We start from the raw sequence: 19,450 nt of genomic DNA, 5'->3' as shown, positions 1-19,450 counted from the left end.
CTGGATGAGGACAGGGGGGCTCCTCTGGTTGCCCAGGTGAGATGCAGCCCCAGGTGAGATGCAGCATTAGGATGGCGCTAGGGACCGCCCCCCACACTTCTTGCTTTTCACCCCCAGGCATGGAGGGTAGACCTTCTCTTCTCTCCGTAAACCTGTGTAAAGTGTAAGACCCTCTCCCAGGCTGTGAACGCGGGCGGAGCCAGCGGCAGAGGCGCTCCGGAGGCCGTGCTGGGGTTGCAGCTGCTTGTGGGCACATCTCCCGCTTCATCTCAGTGCCCGCTGGAAGGAGAAGGTGCGCGGCTCCTGTGGGGGGAACCCGTCCAGCCTGCAAGCAGCAGACATACCGAACCCCACTCTGTGCAAGGGTCTTGGTGGGAGCTGGCAGCGCTCAGACAGTGAGGCTGAACTGACAGTGTTTCTGCGGAAGAAGAAAGGAGCAATTCCCTTTGCAGTCTGGTGCCACCAGGTGGCGGTTGTTGGCTCTGGATTAATTCAATGAGGGGCAATTCTGGGTTGGGGGGCTCCCTGCGACTTCCTGGCGGCCCAGCCACTGCTCAGTGGGTCGGTGCCTCCTTCTCGGCCCAATCTGAGGAGACCTGGGGACTCAGGTCCCTGCTCCCTCCTTTCCCTGCTTCCTGAGAAGTGCAGTGGCCAGGGTTTCCCTTTCCACTGCCCTCCCTGTACTCTCTTTGAGGCACCAGGTGCTATTCTGATTCTGATTTTTTCTTTGTTTGTTTTCTTGGAGTTTACAGAGCTGACCTGTGACCCAGGAGGTGTGGCCATTCTGTAGGGAGGTAAGCAGAGAACTCTGTCTGATGGCGGCAGCTTCCTAAGATCCCCCCTCCGCCGACCGCCCCCCTCCCCCTCTGCCTACCGCCCCCCTCCCCCTCTGCCTAACCCCCCTCCCCCAGAAGCTAAATGGGGTCCTGTGGACCACTGCTAAACACCCCTGCTTCGGGGAGAAAGCAGCCAGTGGCTTGGCATCTTGATGCCTCTGCTACTTGACTTTGTGAATGAATATCTCCCTCCCTCGCCTGGAAAAGAAAGCCTTGACTTCATGCCTATTCCAGGACCTGCCTCCGCAGCATCCCAGCACCCACCCCCATGTCTTATGCCTTCGGTTCCCTGATTGTGGCCTCTTTCCTGACCAACCTCTTCACCCAATGATCTGTCTGGGGGTCAAAGGCTTCCATCCACACTCTGTCCCCTGGCCTGGTGTGGGTCCTCACCAAAGATACCTGACATCCCAGGGCATCTCTGTGACTGTCTGGGTGCAATGTTACCACCCCCAAATAAGGGAGCTGACTCAGGCCTGTGGGATTTGCATTATGGACCTTGTTTTTTCAGTTGGGGCTATGCTCACTGATGTCTATTACCCAATGCAGACTGGTCCCCTTGTTAGAGACAGGGATCTGTAGGGTGCTCAAGGTGAATGGGAAGCCCAAAAGAAAAATATTTAAGTGGGCATGGGCTTTCATAGAAATAGGAAAAGTGCAAACAACTCTTGGGAATCTTAAGTATGCTTATTCTCTGATCAGATAGTTTGTCTGCTAAAAACATCTTAAGAGCATAATAATGGGAATGCAAATGTCCCACAATAGTTCAGGCACTGACAGTTGGTTCTTATTCTCCATTGTAGCAGATACTGAAAGTTTCCCTCAATACTCATTCCCTTTCCACCCCTAATAATAGAAACTGGTATTTGTGTGGGCAAATGGATGCCAAGATAAAAACTGTTTCCAAACTTCCCTAATGGCTGGGTGTGCCCACAGTTCTGGCCATGAGGATGAGAGCAGGGCAACACATGCAACTTCCCGATCCTGCAGGGGCTGTGCCCTCCAAGGCAGGACAAGCCACCAGCCCTCCTCCTTTTCTACCCTTCTTGGCAGCTGCAGAGCAGATATGGTGAGGGGCCATGTGGATAAGGGTCACAGGAGGGATGGTGGGAAAGCACATTATAGAGACTATTATGGAAGAACATTTAATTACACACACACACACACACACACACACACACACACACGCACAAATACTCACAGTATATTGTTAAGTGAACAAGAAACTACAAACCCAGGTAGCGGTATGATCTCATTTTTTTCTTTAAAAAGTATACATATAATAAATTCATATAAAATTGGCAAGCTATATAATAAAATGTTACTAATGATTATCTTTAGATTGTAAGATTATGGATGTTCTGATGTTGTCTTATGTTCCATTAAAAAATATTTTAACATTTAATTCACTGACTTATTTTTCCTTTAGACAACTTTTTCTGAAAAGCACAATAAAGGGAAAGTCTCCATAAACCCACCACTATAAAGAATCTGTCCACCAACTGCAAGGAATGACAATTCATGGAGCTAAATTGGCATTCAGGTTCAAGATTATGGAGTAGGAAGATCCTGAGCTCAGCTCTTCTCATTGACACCAGAACTACAACTACAGAAAAGCAGCTGTCTCTGGGAACAACAGATTCTTGACAACTGCAGGTATACAGAAAAGCCACAGTGCGACGGGTCGGAAGGGCAGAGACTCAGTCTAGTCAGGACCCACTCTATCCCCATTTCCCAGGTGGTGACCCACAAGTGGGAGAAATATCACAACCATGAAGGCCCACCCCTGCAGAGTGAGGGGTCCAAGCCCCGGTCTGGGGACTTGAACCAGGAAGAGAGCCCCCATAATATCTGGGAACCTGCAGGGTTTGCATCTGGGGGAGTCAAAGGCCTGTAGAAAACAGGTTATGTTTTTCTCAAGGCCCAGTGCAGAGGCAGCGGTTTGAAAAGCACCTGGGTCACACGTGAAGGCAGGACATGGTCCCACTGCAGAGTGGGTGCCGGTGGCGGGGCTGCCAGGGACCTGCTCGAACTTCCTCCAGAGTGAGAAGTGCTGGTGGGAGCCGTGCTCCCCTTTCTTTACTCTCTTCCCACCCACCAGTCTGATGCTGGCAGGTGCCATTTCTGACACGCTTCATTAACCTTGCTCACACTGTTCACCCCACCCTGGCATTTCCCTGAGGACCCATCCAGGCTGGCACCCTTCCAAAGTGGCTCCTGCCCTGCTACCCTCAGTAGGCACCAGCACACAGCAGTGGGTCTGCATAGTCAAGGTTTTATAGCCAGACACATGAAGTCCTTCACACCAGCATGCCCCTAACAGTTGCAGCCAAGTCTCACAGTCATCTGGGCCAGGGACCCGTCTCACCTGCCAGTGTGTCCATAGAAGTTGTGGCCCAACCACAACAGGAGGTCACACTAGTCCACCCAGGGAGCACCTCTGGACCACCTGGCTCTGGTGACAAAGGGGGATTCACCACTGTCCACAGGACACCTCTAAATGAAGCCACTTTTTCAAGACTAGAAGACATAGTTGACCTACCCAATATGTAGGAACAAATAGGCAAAATGAGAAGAAGAAAGAATACGTTCCAAACAACAGAAAAAGGGACAAAACCCCAGAAAGAAAACCAAATGAAAAGAAGTAAGCTGTCTACTAGATAAAGAGTTCAAAGTAGTAGTCATAAAGATGCTCATCAAACTCTGCAGACAAGTGGATCAACTCAGCGAGAACTTCAACAAAGAGATAAAAATTATAAAATAAGGAACCTATCAGGACTGAATAATATAACAACTGAAATGAAAAAATATACGCAAGGGAATCAACAGCAGATCAGGTGATGCAGAAGAATAGATCGAGGAGATAGGATAGTGGAAATCACTCAATTGGAAGATTAAAAAGAAAAAAGAATGAAAAAGAATGAGGATAGCATAAGGCACCTCTGGGACAACATCAAGTGTACTGACATTTGAATCATAGGGGTCCCAGAAGGAGAAGAGAGAGAGAAAAGGACAGAAAACCTATTTGAGAAAATAATAGCTGAAAACTTTGCTAAACTGGAGAAGTAAACAGACATCCATGTCCAGGAAGCACAGAGAGTACCAAACAAGAAGAACCCAAAGAGACCCATACCAAGACACATTATAATTAAGTTTTTAAAGGTTAAAGATGAAGAGAGAATCTTAAAAGCAACAAGGAAAAAACAACTAGTTACACACAAGGGACTGCCCATAAGACTATCAGCTGACTTTCAACAGAAACTTTGTAGGCTAGAAGGTAGTGGCATCATATATTTGACACAATGAAAAGGAAAAATCTACCACCTACAACACTCTACCCAGCAAGGTTATCATTCAGAATTGAAAGAGAAATCAAGATTTTCACAGACAGGCAAAAGCTAAAAGAGTTCCTCACCACTCAACCAGCATTACAAGAAATGTTAAAGGGAATTCTTCACGGAAAGAAAAGGCCAAAACTAGAGATAAGAAAATATATGAAAGAAAAAAAATCTCACTAGTAAAGGCAAACATATAGTTAAGGTAGTAGGCCAACCACCTATAAATCTGGTGTGAAAACAATCAAAATTGCAGTAAGTACATACTTATCAATAATTATTTTAAAGGTAAATGGACTAAGTGTTCCATTTAAAAGATGCAAGGTGATTGAATGGATAAAAAAACAAGACCCTTCTGCCTACATGAGACTCACTTCAGATTGAAAGACACATATCAACTGAAAGTAAAGGGATGGGAAATGATATTCCATGAAAATGGAAACAAACAAACAAGCTGGGATAGCAATGTTTATTTCAGATAAAATAGATTTTAAAACAAAGGCTATCACAAGGGACAAAGAAGAATCCAACAATTCCACTATAGGTGCTTATCTGAAGAAAACGAAAATTAATTTGAAAAGATGAATGCACCCCTGTGTTCATTGCAGCATTATTAAAATAGCCATGATATGGAAACAACCTGGGTGCTCATCAATAGATGAGTGGACAAAGAAGAAGTGATAAAAAATTCTTGTCATGGCTGAGTAATATTCCACCATGTGTACGTATGTGTGTATGTGTACATGAAAAAGAATGAAATCTTGCCATTTGTGACAACATGGATGAACTGAGAGCATTTATGCTAAGTGAAATAAGTTAGAAAAAGTCAAATACTATATCTCACTTATCTGTGGAATCTAAAAGTCTAAACAAATACAAACAAAACAAAATAGACTCTTAAATACAGAGAACAAACTGATAGTTGACAGAGGTTTGGGAAGTGGGGGGATGGGTAAAAAGGTGAAGGGAATTAAGGGGTACAAACTTATAACATAAATAAGTTACAAGTACAGCATAGGGAATACAGTCAATACTGTTGCAGTAATTTTGTATGGTGGCAGATGGTTGCTAGACTCTTCATGGTGATAACTTTGTAAGATATGTTAGTATCAAACCACTATGTTGCCCCCTGAAACTAATATAATATTGTATGTCATCTATACTTTAATTGAAAAAAATATATTCAGGAATTGTAAATTCAGATGCCTTCAGATGTCAGGCCGAAATCATCACTATGTGAATGGGCAAGATGCCACAAAGGGGCAAGGTGTGGGCCTTGGCCAGTTGTGTTCTGTACAATTGTTTTCACATGTTAAACATGAGCAAACAAAGCTAATACGGTCCAGTAAACACACACACACACACACACACACACACACTTTTTACCAAGATAGCTAGGTGGCAAACTGTGCATCCTCCACTCCGACTTCCTCCATCCAAAAACTGTTTTCTGGTTAAAGGAGTGAAGGTAGTGAGAGGTCAAGGCCAATGCGAATGCTCTTGGGAGAGCTACAGCCGAGGAGGAAGGAGACAGGCAGGCCTTGGACAGAGGAGAGTTGAGCATAGGCGCTGCGAAGGAGAGGCTGGGGGTGGGGGGTAGAGGGTGTGGGGAGAGAAGGCAACTGCTGGGGTGACCCCTGCCCCGCCCCCTGTAGTTTTATGAGTTGGAGGTCACACAGGTTAACTGCCACCACTTCTGTGGGGCATCTTACCGTTTCATAAAGGACTCTGCGAGGGGAATCGTTTCTCTTCTGCAGTTGAGAGAAATGATGTTCGAAAAGTTCAGTAGCAACAGGAATTTGGACACAAGACACCATATCCACTCTACTATTTTAGGCTGCAGAGCGGGGAAAGAGAAGGCACTGAATGGTGTAAGCCAGGCAAAGCAGGCTGGGAGATGCGGCCTCATACTGTGGCAGCCTCTCCTGTAAGATGGACAGAGTGTCCGCCTTGCTCTGCAGAGCGGGTGCTGCTGGCCATCATCTTGGAGGTGATTGCTTGTGACTCTTCCAAAGCCCTCAGCAGCATTCAGTCCGAGGTTCAGGAGAGAGGAGACGATTGATTGGCCCTGTTTCATGTGCTTATTTATGGTCTGACTTGTCCCAGAGAGCATTGAAGGACATGAGACCCGCACTGCCGAGAGAGGCATTGATCGCCAGATGTTCTGTTTATGTCTGTGTCCTCTAGTACTAGAGCCTATAGATCTTGTCTTACTCATTTATGCATTCAACAGATTTTTACTGCATGCCCGGTGCTGGGCTGAGGGCTTAGAATATCACAATGAGCCTGAGCTGAGCTGACCTGCTCTCCACCTTCACAGCTTTAGTCTACATGGGGACAGAAAATGAATTTAAAAATCACACAAAGACATTAAAAGATTTGAACTCAGTGAAAGAAAAGACATCTCTTTTCTGTTGTCCCCAGCATACAGCTGGCACAAGCCTGGCTCTCAGAGAGCAGCTGGCAAAGGAATCAGAGGGTGAAGGAGAAGAGGAATGCCCAGCCGCAGGATGGACGCCGGGGGCTGTGCTGGGGTCTCCATCCCCCATCCTTGTCCATCCGCGATGTAGCTGCCCTCTGAAACAGCTGGGGCTCCCCCTCTCTGGCTGGGGCTTCCTGGGCCAAGCCTTAGACAAGCGGGGTCTTCTCCAGGGGTGCAGCCTGTGGCTGGAGACCTGGCTTGCAAGCTCCACCACAATGATTATGAGAAGCTTTTCTGACAAGCCAACCTCCTAGGTCCCCAGGGCTTGTTTGCAAGTGCGTCCTCAATGCCACGGGCACCGGCCTCCACAGCGCCTTGCCTTGCGGAATGAATGGAGGAACAAATGGATGGACAGGTAAATGGCGAATGCCCTCAGTGTGTACCAGTGCGCAGTACTGAGCCTTGCCCCGCACCAGGCTTTCCTGTGGGGGGTGGGGGCTGTGGGCTGGCTGGAGACGAGGCTGAGTGGGGGAATTGCCTGACCAGGCTTGCTCAGACATCAGTCAATTTCAGTCAATAAATATTTATGTTGGGATTTAAGTGTGCTCTGAGAGCCTGCTGTTAGGTGAGCTGAGGTCAGCAGGAGGGAGGAGAGGCAGTGAATGCCCTACCTCTGGAGTGTGCTGAGGAGTCCTGCTATGCACACGTGCTCTGTCCAGGCTGTGCAAGTTGATGGAGAAGAAAGTCACAGAAAGAACCAGGTAGTGTGAGAAAGCAGTGGAGTGGGTGGGACAGGGCAATGCCCTGGAGAGGGGCCACCCTGGATAGGAGTGAGCTGTTCGGAAGGAAGAGGGGGGCCCTACAAATCCAGGATTGCAAGGGTGTCCCAGAAAAGTCACAGTTGTGAAGCACCTCCTGAGGGCTGGTCAGATACGGAAAGACAGGCACCTCCAATCCCACTTGGCAGACAAGGAGAGGGGGATTAAGAAGAAGGCAGAAAACCCACTCTCCTCCGACTGTAGATGTTTACATCATTCAAGTCTATCAGGAATGGGAAGGCTCTCATTGTGTTTCTCATTTTTCATGGAGCAAACTTATTTCATTCCTTCAGTAGTTGTACCAATTAATCCTGCACATTTATTGAACGCGTAGCACGGCAATCAGCCGTGTGTTTGTCTCAGAACGAGCGAGTCTTCGTAAAAAGGAGCAGTGGCGAGTGTTGAGCCTGAGGCTGGTAGCTGTGAGTCCAGACCGTCTTGTGGCTTACTAGCTTCACAAGTCTTTTCCCCACTCCTCCTAACACTCTGCATCAGTTATTTCATTCTTTTTTAAAAAAGGCTGGACTGTGGGGGGCTGAAGGCTGATGCTGAGCCCTGTCAAGCCTCTGGCCCTCTGGTGTGGTGGCTCGAACACTGGGGACAGATAGATTGGCCAGGGGCTCTGGGCAGAGAGAGTGCTTCTGCAGAGGAGGGTGTACACAAACGTGGGCCCTCCCACCGGGGAGTGGGCTGTGTTGGGAGAGCTGCCCTTCCCAAAAGCTCTCTAGGGCAGCTGATAGAAGGCCCAGTGAGGCCAGTGCCTTGTGGTGGGGACCACATGGCATCGGTTTCCCTTCTCCCTGCCATTCCTTCTCCTTTCCTCGGCAGAATCTCCAGGGGCTGGGTCCTGACGCCGAGAGCTCGGGTCTCTGCCCCCTGCGCCAACGGAGAGCGGGTGCTAGATAGGTGTTTGTTGAGATGGACTGAACTAGACTGAAACTCCAGAGGCTGTGGACTTAGGATAGGAAAGAGATTGACAAAAAGTGATTGTTAGTCTGAAAGCTATGATAGACTCACAGAGAATTTACATCAGGGTGGGAAGGTCGGACACCGGCAGGAACCGGGGGAGTCACACACACTTGAGCGGGGGCCTGGAGGGAAGCAGTGTGGAACATGGGGGCCCGTGGTCAGGTGGAGGTGACATGCGCAGCGTACAGGTGATCCATCTGAACTTCTAAAAGTTTCCATTGCTCAAATAAAAGACCTCTGATCCAGAATAAAGGCCCAGTGTTTACATTTTCTGGCGAAGTGAGTGTGTGCCAAGCAAAGTTGGACAAACCAGACAACGAAAAGGGGAGGTTAGGGAACAAGCATGGCGGCCTGGCAACCAGGAGGAGGAAGCCACAGAGGAGCTCTCCCAGGTGCTGCTGATCTGCCAGCGGCTCATCCTGGAGACAGAAGAGGCAGGCGACAGCCATATGTACCCAAGGTGGCCCTGGGAGCGTCTTTCCAGGAATGTGGTCCCTCGTGGGCCATGATCGTGGCAGGACAATGGTGACGATAGTGGAACAGCCATAGCTGGTGTTTATGGAGTGGCTGCTCTGTGCTGGGCATTGATTTCAACGCTGTCTTATTTTTTTTCTTTTCTTTTTTAGAGCAGATTTTGGTGCACAGCAAAACTGTGCAGAAAGTACGGGAGTTCCCGTGTCCCCCTGCCCCACACAAGCACATCCCCCACTATCAACATCGCCCACCAGAGGGGTGCACTTGTTATAATCAATGAGGTTACATTGACAATCATACTCATCCAGAGCCCATAGTTACATTAGGGTTCATTCTTGGTGTCTATACTCTATGGGTTTTAACAAAAGCATAATGACATGTGTTCCCCACTGTGGTATCAAACAGAATATTTTCACTGCCCTAAACACCTCTAGCACCGTTTCCAACCCTCTCACCAGCGCTTGCTGTAGACATTTCTATCCCCCTTCCCAGAGGAAGTCCCGAGGCCCTGAGCGACCAGGTGACTTGCTCAAGCTCAGCCAGCTCCCAGACGGGAGCCAGCTCGATGGAGCACGGTGTGCACAGACCCTGCACCCGCCTGCCTGGTGCAGCGCTCTCCTGGCTTGTGAGGATTAGGCAGCCTGGACTGGGCTGTGCTGTTCCTCAGGAACCACGAGAAAACACTTTGTCCTGTGGCCACTGCCCGCGAAGCTATTGGAGGTCGGCTTGCACTGAAGTAGCTGCTTTTACTTTCTATATGACAGTAAAACTAATGAATGATAGGAATTTCCAAGATAAGAAAACTCATATCTATCCCTCTTGTGTGTGTGTGTGTGTGTGTGTGTGTGTGTGTGTGCGCTGTTCGTAGTCCCCTGTCCATCTGGAATTTCAATTAACGGTTATTTTTCCCCCACATAGTCCATCATATGTAGCTAACCCAAGCTTTCTTGGCAGTTTCCAAAACTACATGACAATGGGATGCGGCGTCCACACTGAGTAGGCACTCTGCACTTCCTGCCCAGGAGAGCCGTGTGGCCATGGGATTACCCCAGAGAGGCCTTTAAAAATTTTAATAACAGAACAACATTACAAGCCACCGGAACCCTTCCCAAACACACAATTAGGCATTCAGTGTGTTTTCTCTTCCTGAAATTGGAGTATTTTATCTGCTTTACCCCATTGTTGGGATTGTAGACATGTTTACTGAAATGGTTTTTGCTAAGGAAAGTTCTAAAAGGGAGGCTGGGAAAAACTCTGCTGAGAACAATTTAGATGTCAAGTCCAACATACATGTTCACGCCTTTGGGCTCAGAAGATGGTGACAGTGGTGCCTCCAAACGGTTCTCCAGTTTTCCTAAAACAAGCAAAGAGTAAGAAATGGGCACTTTGCCTGGTGTCTGAGCCATCAACCTAGAGCCTCCAATCCCTACATTTTCTAAGGATTTAAGGTTCTTTTCAGGAACCAATTTAAAATAATTCATAGTTCAACAGAAAGACAATTCAGGGCTTACACGGAGAGGCGCTCCAACTTCCAGCGTTTTATTGCTGCTCTCAGTGTTTTTGAGATGACAGTTTTCCCTTCATAGAACAAGTTTAAAATTAGAAAAATCAAACACCCATTAGAGAAAGCAGATTTACTCTCCCATTAATTGATGCGGAGATGTAAACTCCTATCGCCCAGCGCAGCCCCGGCCTAAGCAGGCGCCTGAATTTCCAGCGCAGAGCTGTGCTGCTCTGGGGGAGCCGCCTGGACCCCGCGCATAAATCTTAGGGGCTGTGTGACTCTCTTCCTACGTTTTTTTTTTTTTTTTTTAAGTGAACAACCTTGAAAGTTGAACTCCCCACCCTGTCTGGTTTCTCTCTGCTCTGCTGGGCAGAGGCACAGTAGCCGCCTGGTCAGCAATCAGAAAATTATTCTTAAAGGGAATGGAGACCGAGAGTTAAACACGGGAGAAGGGAGAAGGGGCACTGAGGACCCAGCACAGATCGCCGCCCCCCGGAAGCTGGAAGCAGCCCAGGTGCGGTAGGAAGGGCGCTGGCTCCGGGAGGATCTGCTGAAACATGGCCCGTGGTTTTAACTGGACGCATTTCCGTCCTAACAGAAGCCCCTCTAATGTCTTCCGTAGCTTTGCTTTTGGAACACGTCACATTCCTCATTAAAGCAATCACGGTTAAAACATAAAGCAACACAGGATTTATTTCTTCATTAAACTGATGATCCGTATATGAAGCCAATTAACATTATGAGCCTGGCGAACATCAAGTGTAAAGAGGTTAGAGAAAATTAAAAGCAGTCACCTTGGTCTTTAGATAAAGAAAGTACACTTTTAGGTTGTAAATCATCAGAATGTCCAAGCGGGACAGATCGGTGAATTTGGTTAATTGGAAAATACATTTTACGGCACAGAATTAAGGAAAAATAACCTTTTTGTTACTAACACCCCCCCCCCCCCCCGCGGTGGGAGTGGGGGTGGGGGTGGGGAGGACGGTAGGAAGGTGCACATTCGGTCTTCCCCTCCCGGCCGGGCGGGGCGAGGCAGTCGGGGAAAGGGGTTTCCCGCCATCAGAGTTTGCGGCAGCCTCTCCTCGGTAACTCTGCTGGGTGGTTCGCTATTTTGTAACAGGAGCCGCCGGCCTCGCGGCTGGGGCAGAGGGGGCGTCGGTTGAGGCGGGTTTTAACAGAAATATAATGACATGTATCCACCACGAGAGGTGTTTTCGGGGAGCCCGCTGGCTGCCCGGCCAGGCTGGCCAGGGGGACGCCGGGAGGGCCGGGGGCTGCGGGCCGTCCCGCTGGGAGCGCGGAGCGCGCGTCCCAGGTAACTTTCGCGGGTTTGGACTCGCGAATACCAGTGGGTCCCCGAACGCCCGGGATCAGCGGGGCGGGACCCGCCGCCGCGCAGCTCAGGCCCCAGAAGGACCTCGGACCCGCCTCGCTTCCCGCCGCAGCCCCCGAGGAAGTGGTGCGCTGTTTGGGGTTTGACCGGCCGCAGGCGCAGAAAGAGCGCTGCCCGCAGACCCAGGGCCAGCCGGCCCAGCCGGGGCCCGTCCCCGGCCCCTGTTGCCCCAGCAGATATCGGGGATGGGGCCCGGAGGCTGCGGCTCGGACCTCGCCGGTTCCCGCGGCGTCGGGCGCCTGAGGCCGAGTCCCGGCACAGACCTCAGTGCGCCCGGGCACCTCGCTGCGCCGCCCGCCGCCGCCTCGCCTCGCTGCACCGGCACCGGCACCGGCACCGGCCCCGAGCGCACGGGGCGCGCGGGCGGAGAGCTGCCGCCCGGGGCAGGGGAGGGGGCCTGAGCAGGCTTGGGGACGACTCGGGCGAGCGAGGGGGCCCTCGGGCTCTTCTAAGGGGCTCCGAAGAGCGGGTCCTCGGAGAGACGCCGGGCGAGGACAGCGGACGCGGGCTGCGCCTCGTGTTCGGGCTGGGACAGGTCTGGCCCCTGTGGGTGAAGTGGGCACGGCTCTCTCACGCCCCGCGGGCCCCACCGGCTGCCGCCTTCGCCCCGGCTGCCGGCGCGCTGCCCCGAGCCGCCGCCTGCGCCTGCGGAGACGGTGGTCCTGGCGGAGCCGGCGCCGCGTGCTGTCCGCGCCGAGTTTCCAGCGGCTTCTTCCTTCAGCCGGGGCCCAGTCCCGGCGCCGGGGCGGGCATTGCCCGGGAGGGACGCAGAGGCGCCGGGGCTCCGCCGGCCTCGCGGGAGCCGTGCCGCGTCTTCCGCTACCAGGCGGTTTTCCGGGCGGCCCCTGCCCTCCAGCTGGACGCGCCTCGCCCAGGCGCGTGTTCCCGCGCGGGGCGGCCAGGCCTTTTGTTTCCAACGCGCTGTGCCGTTAAGGTCGAGGCTGGATCCCAGGCGGTGCACGTCCCCGACCCCCCGCCTGGCCACGGCTCCGGCTCCCGAACGCAGCATTAGAATGTTTATAAAATATTCAATTTATGCAGTCTGTCCAAGAAGCCATTGGCCCAAAATAAAATCAGCAGTCTAGACGGAACACAGACACCAGAACTTATCAACAGTTGTCTGACTTGCATCTTCTGATGCATCTTGAGTGGGTCATAATACCAACTTTATTTTCAGTGGTGCATAAATTAATTACACGCATTTAATAACCAAAATATCATTATATTCCCCCTTTAATATCATAAAGGCTTTCCGCCAGGGAAGCACTTAATGGTGCAGGGGGCCGTAACGGGCTATTATCTTGGTGTAATGCTATTACAGAGCCAATTATGCGCCATTAGACTTGCTTTTTTTGCAGTTTATGTGATTTGATCCAATCCCGCGCCCCTGACTTGAAAATTTCAGCCCGGTGCTTTAGAGTTTAATTTTCGCCCAGGCAGAGGGAAGGGCGGTCCCTCTCCGCTGAGCGGCTGCCTCGGATGCATTTTAAAAGTAATTGCGAAGGGCCCCACCGCATATCATTTGCATGGAGAAGCAACCATAAATCCAGGGACCCCTCGCTGAGAACAAAATCAAACTTTCCTTTTGTACGGTCGCTTGGAAAGGGAAGCCGTGTGCAAAGAGTCCCCCCAAAACCCATCCGGCGGCGAAAATTAGCAGCGCTTTGTCAATTCGAAGCCCGGGAGCCGCCTGGCCCGTGACGGGGGCGCGCCCGAGTCTAAACTCTCCCGGAGAAAGAAGGTTTGCGTCCGGGACTGAAATGGGGGTGGGGCGGAGTGTTAGGAAAATATTGCCTTTTCGCGGGGGTGGTGGGAGTGCTGGTTGTTACTATCCTCTTTGAAAAGAAACGAGGGAAAAGATTCCTGGTGTTTGCTGAGAAATGACGGTTGTTTTTTTTTTTTTTTACACCACGTGGGCCATTTGTAAGGCCCAATAGACCTATCCAAGTTACTCGCTGTAGACAGCGCTGGAAATAATCAGATTAAGGCCAATTATGCGTGAGATTATAAAGGCGAGTGCCGAGCCGCGGTGCGCGCTGTAGACAGACAGCAAGACATCTGGCCACTTCCCGAGTCACTTTTCTGGTCTTGTGGGCGCCAGCCGCGCCGAGCCCCGCCCGCCTCCCGCCGTGCCGGGTGCGGACCGAGGCGGCCACGCTCCGGCCTTGCGCGCCCGCCGCCCGCCGAGGTACGCGCGGCTCCCGACCCGCTCCCCGCACCCCGCGCGCCCGGCCGGGGCTCGGCGGCTCTCCCCGGGGCTGCGGCTCGCGCAGAGGGCCGGGCGCGCTCGCCGGACCCGGCCGCCTGGGTGCAGCGCTGGCTCCGGGGACCCCGGAGAGCCGGGGACTGAGCGGGCTGGGTGCTGGGGCCGTGGGGGGAGGGAGGGGCCCGGCTGTAGGGGAGGTGACCCGAACTGAAGGGCTATCCCGCGGGGACCCGACTGGAAACGGCGCTGTCCCCTCCCCTCCACGCCCAGCGAGGGCTGAGGGCGTGGGGAGGGCGTTTTCCCGGAGTGGAGCTCGCGGTGCCTCCAGGCCGGGCCGGGCCGGGCCGAGGGAGACTGACTCCTGCTGTTTGCTTTGCAGCGGCCGGAGCTAGGCGCCCCGAGGCCCCGCCGCCACCCTCTGATCCCGGCGTCCAGAAGCTCCGCCGTCGGCGATGTTTTATTTCCACTGCCCGCCGCAGCTTGAGGGTGAGTAAGCGGCCGGGTCGCTCCGAAAAGCCTGCGGCCCCAGACAGGACCCCGGCGACGGTGGGGCCGGCGGGTGGTTGGGTCCCCGCCCCGCCAGGGGTGCGGCCGGACGGTGGGTAGGGGCGCCGCCCCTGGCTCCCTCCCGGTACCCCGCTCCGGCCGCCCGCCCCGTCGCCACCTGCCTCCCACCTCTCTCCCCGCCGCGGAGCAGGCGGCCTCGGGCTCTGCCGCAGGAACCAGCGGGGTCCTCCCAGCACAGATGCCCGTGTCACGCCTCTAATCGCTCCCCTCCCCGCCCCCAGCCCAGGGGCCGCATCAATCTTTCACGGTATTTTGCAAACATCCCGAAAACCCAAGGTGGACTGGGGAGTTGGTTCGAATTGTCCTGGGTCAGACCAAGAGTCAGAACAACCCTTGCAGGCTGCTCGCACCGGCACCGGCACCGGCACCGGCACTGCACCGGGCAATATTGCTGCGGGCGGTGGCCAGGGTTTGTTCCCGGCCACCTTGGCCTTTCAGAGCCAGCTGGCCCTGACCACCAGGGGCCCAAGGGCCCTGGCCTGGGCTCATCGCGGTGACTCACTGGATTTCTGACCTCAAATCAACCACTGCTCACTCCCAGGGGCAGCCCCACGGACAGGAGTTGGGTCTTTGAGGGTCTCCAGGATTTAGAAAAAATTCCACCGTAGGATCCCTGTGGTGGTCAATGTACTGAATTTAGGCGGGGGTACCTGTGAAGGGACAGCTAGGCTCTCTGGTGGCCCCCGTGTGGGGAGGGTGGTCTCCAGGAGTGGGTCCTCCACACAAGGGGGATTAGCATGTGCCGGGCAAAGGCAGAGCCACACACACTGGCCCTTTAGTATGGCCCGGGTGGAGCAGTGGTCTCAGCCCTGGGGCATTCGACTTCTCTGACTGTGGGAGTAACACCAGTACTTGGCTTTGGCAACCTACTCCTTTGATTTATTTGTGGGGTGAAGACTTGGAGGCCAAGAAATCAGGGAGGCTGGGGCAGGACAGCGGTGTGAGACACCGAGACATCAAAGAAGGCTGGTCCACCTTGCCCTGGTTACCTGGAGCAGTGGCTGAGCTCGGCTGGCCAACGGCACAAGGACTTCAGAAGTTTATGTTTCCCAAGGAAGCTTTGGAGAGTTCAGTAGGCTTTCCTAGAGGCGGCTAACGAGGACCAGTGGTTAAGCCCTGCCAGCTTGGTCAGCATCTCTAAGAAGGAAAGGCCGACACTTACCTGCATTTCACCTCCTCTTACCTCCGAGGACCCATGGTGATCGGCGTTATGAAAAGGTTGGAGAGGTACACCCCCTTACATCAGACCCAGGGCTGGAGGGAGACCCTCTGAATATGTGGTGGACACATCATCCCTGTACTTCTGAACCTTGGGTCTGGACTGATTGATGCCCAGGGGCCCACCCTTCTGGTCAAAGTGAGGAAGGCTGAGGTTTGGGCAGGTGGTGGGCCGTGTGGGGGACTTACAGGGGGAGCCCTGCCAGCAGGGGCAGGGCGGGCTGCAGAAGCCACTCGCGGAGAGTTCTCGCCCCGCTGGTCATGAGGTCCAGCCCCGGCGCACTGAGCTGCTCACTGCTGTCCGCTATGCCCAGTGAGCTTCCCTCTCACCCACACCCAGGCACAGGCTGTCTTGATGCTGATTCTATTCAGAAGCAAAGGAGGTCCTTCAGGGCCTTTTGTTTTATCTCTGCAGACGTTCCTCAGCCAGTTTTGCAGGAAGGACTAGCCTTGCTGGAGAAGGTGCTCTGCTGCAGCGGGAAAGGCTGAGAATAGAATTTGGATATGACATCTCATTATAGCCTGTCAGCTTTTTAATATTAATTTTTTTGTTAATCTGGAGAGGCATAAAGTAGAAAGCACAGCATGGTTCAGAACCACACTTCTCAGATCATTTTTTTGTGGTGTTAAATTAAAAAGTAGTCCATATAACTGCTTAGGAAATTAAAATAGAAAAGAAACCTAAGTGAAAAGTGAAATTCTCTTTCACTCCTTCCCCCCCCCCCCCCCCAAAAAGCACTTCTTGTTGCTGGTTTCTTGTCATTCCTCCAGGAAAAACAGGCTTTTACCATCATTTATATATTTTTCTCTCTCTGTGTTACACATTGTTTGTACTGAAATCATACTACCAAGTCATTCAGGACTTTGCTTTTTTCATTGCATAATATATGTTTGGAAGATTTTTTCCATGTTGCTGTATCCTGATCTCCTGGCTTATTTTAAATAGCCGTGTAGTATTCCACCAGATGCGATGCAGAATTGTCTCCTCATGGGAACAGTGGCTGTTTCCAGGTGATGTTTATTACCATGTTGCCAGGGACATTCTTCTCTCTTTATATTGCCACCCTGTATATAAATATATTCATAGATTTAATGTCTGTACGTGCACTTACATTTTTGACAAAAATGGCCATTACCCTCTCACAAGGCTACACCAGTAGATGCTGCTACGAATAGGTGAATGGCGGGCACGTTTCAGTACACTCCTATCACGATACCCCTGATGTTTTTTGCCAAAAAACACGGTGGAAATAATAATTAATGGCTCTGTTTTGTTAAATTGTCAACAAGATTTAACATTTTTCATAAAATTATTGACCATTCTACTTATTTTTAAGTAAAAAGCTCTTCTCATATTTCCTCTTTCCTATTGGGTTGTCAATCTTTGTTCTTATTAATTTGACGAGGTGTCAGCCTTTTGTAAGATTCAGTTGGACGCACAATGTTTCATTAAGGTATTATGTGCACCCGAGGTGAGCCAGTGGGGACCAGCGGGAGCGAATCAGGAGACCGAGGCCGATCGTGAGGGAGACCCTCAGAGGCCGTCCCACCCTCACCAGCGAGGCCCTTGTTCCACAGGAAGCAGTGTGCTATTCCGCAGAGAACCGGGAGTTCGACTGCCGCGAGGCTGCTCTTTTAAGCTTCTAATGAACTGGAGCGAAATATTTGTGACTAGGGTTTTGAAGAAGAATGCAGTTTGGACAAGAAGAAGGGGGGAGAAGGTTTCAGCAGAGAGTGGGGTATTATGGCAAAAAAATGTGGCCCTGGAGAGTGGAATAGTAAGTAGGAGGGACTCCCTTTAGTAGATGGACTTTTTTAAAGCCTAAAGGATCTTGCTTCTTTGGGACTGAGGTCCTTCTGAGGGATGTTGTCCGGGCATCGTGGCTCACCGGCTGCTAATGCCGAACGCGCAGTGATTCTGAGCCCAGAGCCCATGGCAGGTACAGCATTCACTGGCTAATGGGAGCTTGCTCATTTGTTTTCCTAAGGAGCCATTGTGGACTGTCAACTAAATGGTGCACATTTGGAAAATGATCTGAATGCACATTTGGGGCTAAAGTCTGTTCCGGCTTTACAGGCGCTTTGGAGGCTGCTGGGAGGACAGTGGAAAGATGCCCTTCTTTTCAGGGAAGCAGAAGCAGCGGGCCCTTTCTGAGCCCGGTGAGAGGGTGGGTGCCCTCTGAGCGTGGCCCTGTGTAAGTCTGCTTGGAATTCAGGACAGCCACTACTGGGGCAGATTCTTGGTACTGACATCTATATAACAGATCCGCTACAGTGCTGATGAGCTGTGACCAACGATAATTAATATTCATCCGTAAACTTCTTACCTCGTCGTGTCCTGAAGTTCTAGGAGAAAAGTGCTGTGAAAAGCTCTTGGTGTTTTCCTTTCCTTCTCCACCCCCAGCCTTTAACCCTTGTTGTTTGTAGAAATACAGGCAAGTAGACTAACAGGTGAGCAAAGGGAAGCAGCAGCTTCTATGCAAGGCTCTGAGGCGGGGAGTGAGGTGCACTGGACAGAGTGCAGCTGGAAGCTGGGAGCTGGAAGGCGGATGAAGCCTCCACCTCAAGCCAGTGGCCCTTGCTTGAGACCCGAATTTCTTGACAGGAGAACTGGGCTGTCTTGGGAAGTAAGGTCGCCTCCCGCCTTATGAAATAGGCATCGTTGGGGCTAAAGTCATAAGTTATTGGGAGAGACAGAGCACAAGAGAGTGGCAAAGAAGGGGTTTAATAAGAGGAGCAGAGAAGACACTTTGGGGCAGTCAGGGCTCTGTCCGGAGGGGACGGGTTGATGCCTTTGAATGAGCCTGCGTAGCCAGGGGATGGTGTGAAGACTGCGGCCACCTGTTCAGACTGATCCCCTTTGCCCCCAGCAGGCACTGCGCCCTTTGGCAACCACCCTCCCGGAGATTTTGACGATGGGTTCCTGCGCAGAAAACAGCGCCGGAACCGGACAACCTTCACGCTTCAGCAGGTAATGACGGTGTCTTCCGCAAGGTAGCTGTCTCCTGCCTGCGGAAAAATCAGAGTCTTAGCTGCTCTCCTTTGTCTTTTAGAGTAAGGCCAGCTGATCATGTTAACTGGATCCTTCTGTTTTCTCAAACAACTTATGTGTCAAGGAACCTGTTTCCGGGAGAGGGCAGAGGACTTTGATTATGATCTCAGATAAAGTGAAGAGGCAGTACTGATTGCACCCATTCGCCCGGGGCTGATAGTTTGGGGAGCATTTTAACATCAGCAATGTCATTTGAACCTTGAGAAGGCAGGTAGGACATTCTTGTCCTTGGGTTGGTAGATGAGAAGGCTGGAACCTAAGAAGTTGGTGGATTTGTAGAAGGTATTGTTGCCCTAAATGGAAGGGCTACAGTTGCAACCCTGATATTGTGTTGCCTGGCCCTGTTCTTAGATCTGCTCAACTTCGGGAGCAAATGGAGCCAGGAAGTGCTCACCCCCTCACCGGCCGTTTCCCTGGGACTGGCCGGCAGCAGCTGCAGGTGGTTCTGCTCCTACACCCTGAGCGGAGGCTGTGCGGATTGCTCTCAGTCACAAGGCTGCCCTCCCGTTTTGAGTCTTCTGAGCATATTGAAATGCCAACGCATATAAATACTCGCACTTCTCTTCTTACTTCTACTTCTTGGGGGAGCATTGAGGTTGTGAGCAAGGCTTAGCTCCTAAGTTATCAGTGGTTGAAATTTTAATTCTGTGGGATCT

At 51.8% G+C, this 19,450-nt stretch overlaps 1 protein-coding gene across 1 annotated transcript in view; it reads left to right on the top strand.

Moving 5' to 3' along the window:
- Positions 1–14,409: 14,409 nt before the first annotated feature.
- DRGX (dorsal root ganglia homeobox) overlaps positions 14,410–19,450 on the top strand; it is a gene marked incomplete at both ends in the record, with an annotated part of 28,632 nt that continues 23,591 nt past the window's right edge. Inside the window, 2 exons of the mRNA XM_081104834.1 lie at positions 14,410–14,443; positions 18,616–18,713. Coding sequence (XP_080960960.1) covers positions 14,410–14,443; positions 18,616–18,713 — 132 coding nt within the window. The remainder of the gene's footprint in view (positions 14,444–18,615; positions 18,714–19,450) is intronic.

The sequence above is a fragment of the Myotis nattereri genome (genome assembly GCF_964212035.1).
Source record: "Myotis nattereri genome assembly, chromosome: 13".
Taxonomy (NCBI): domain Eukaryota; kingdom Metazoa; phylum Chordata; class Mammalia; order Chiroptera; family Vespertilionidae; genus Myotis; species Myotis nattereri.
This window is presented reverse-complemented; position numbering and strand designations above follow the sequence as displayed.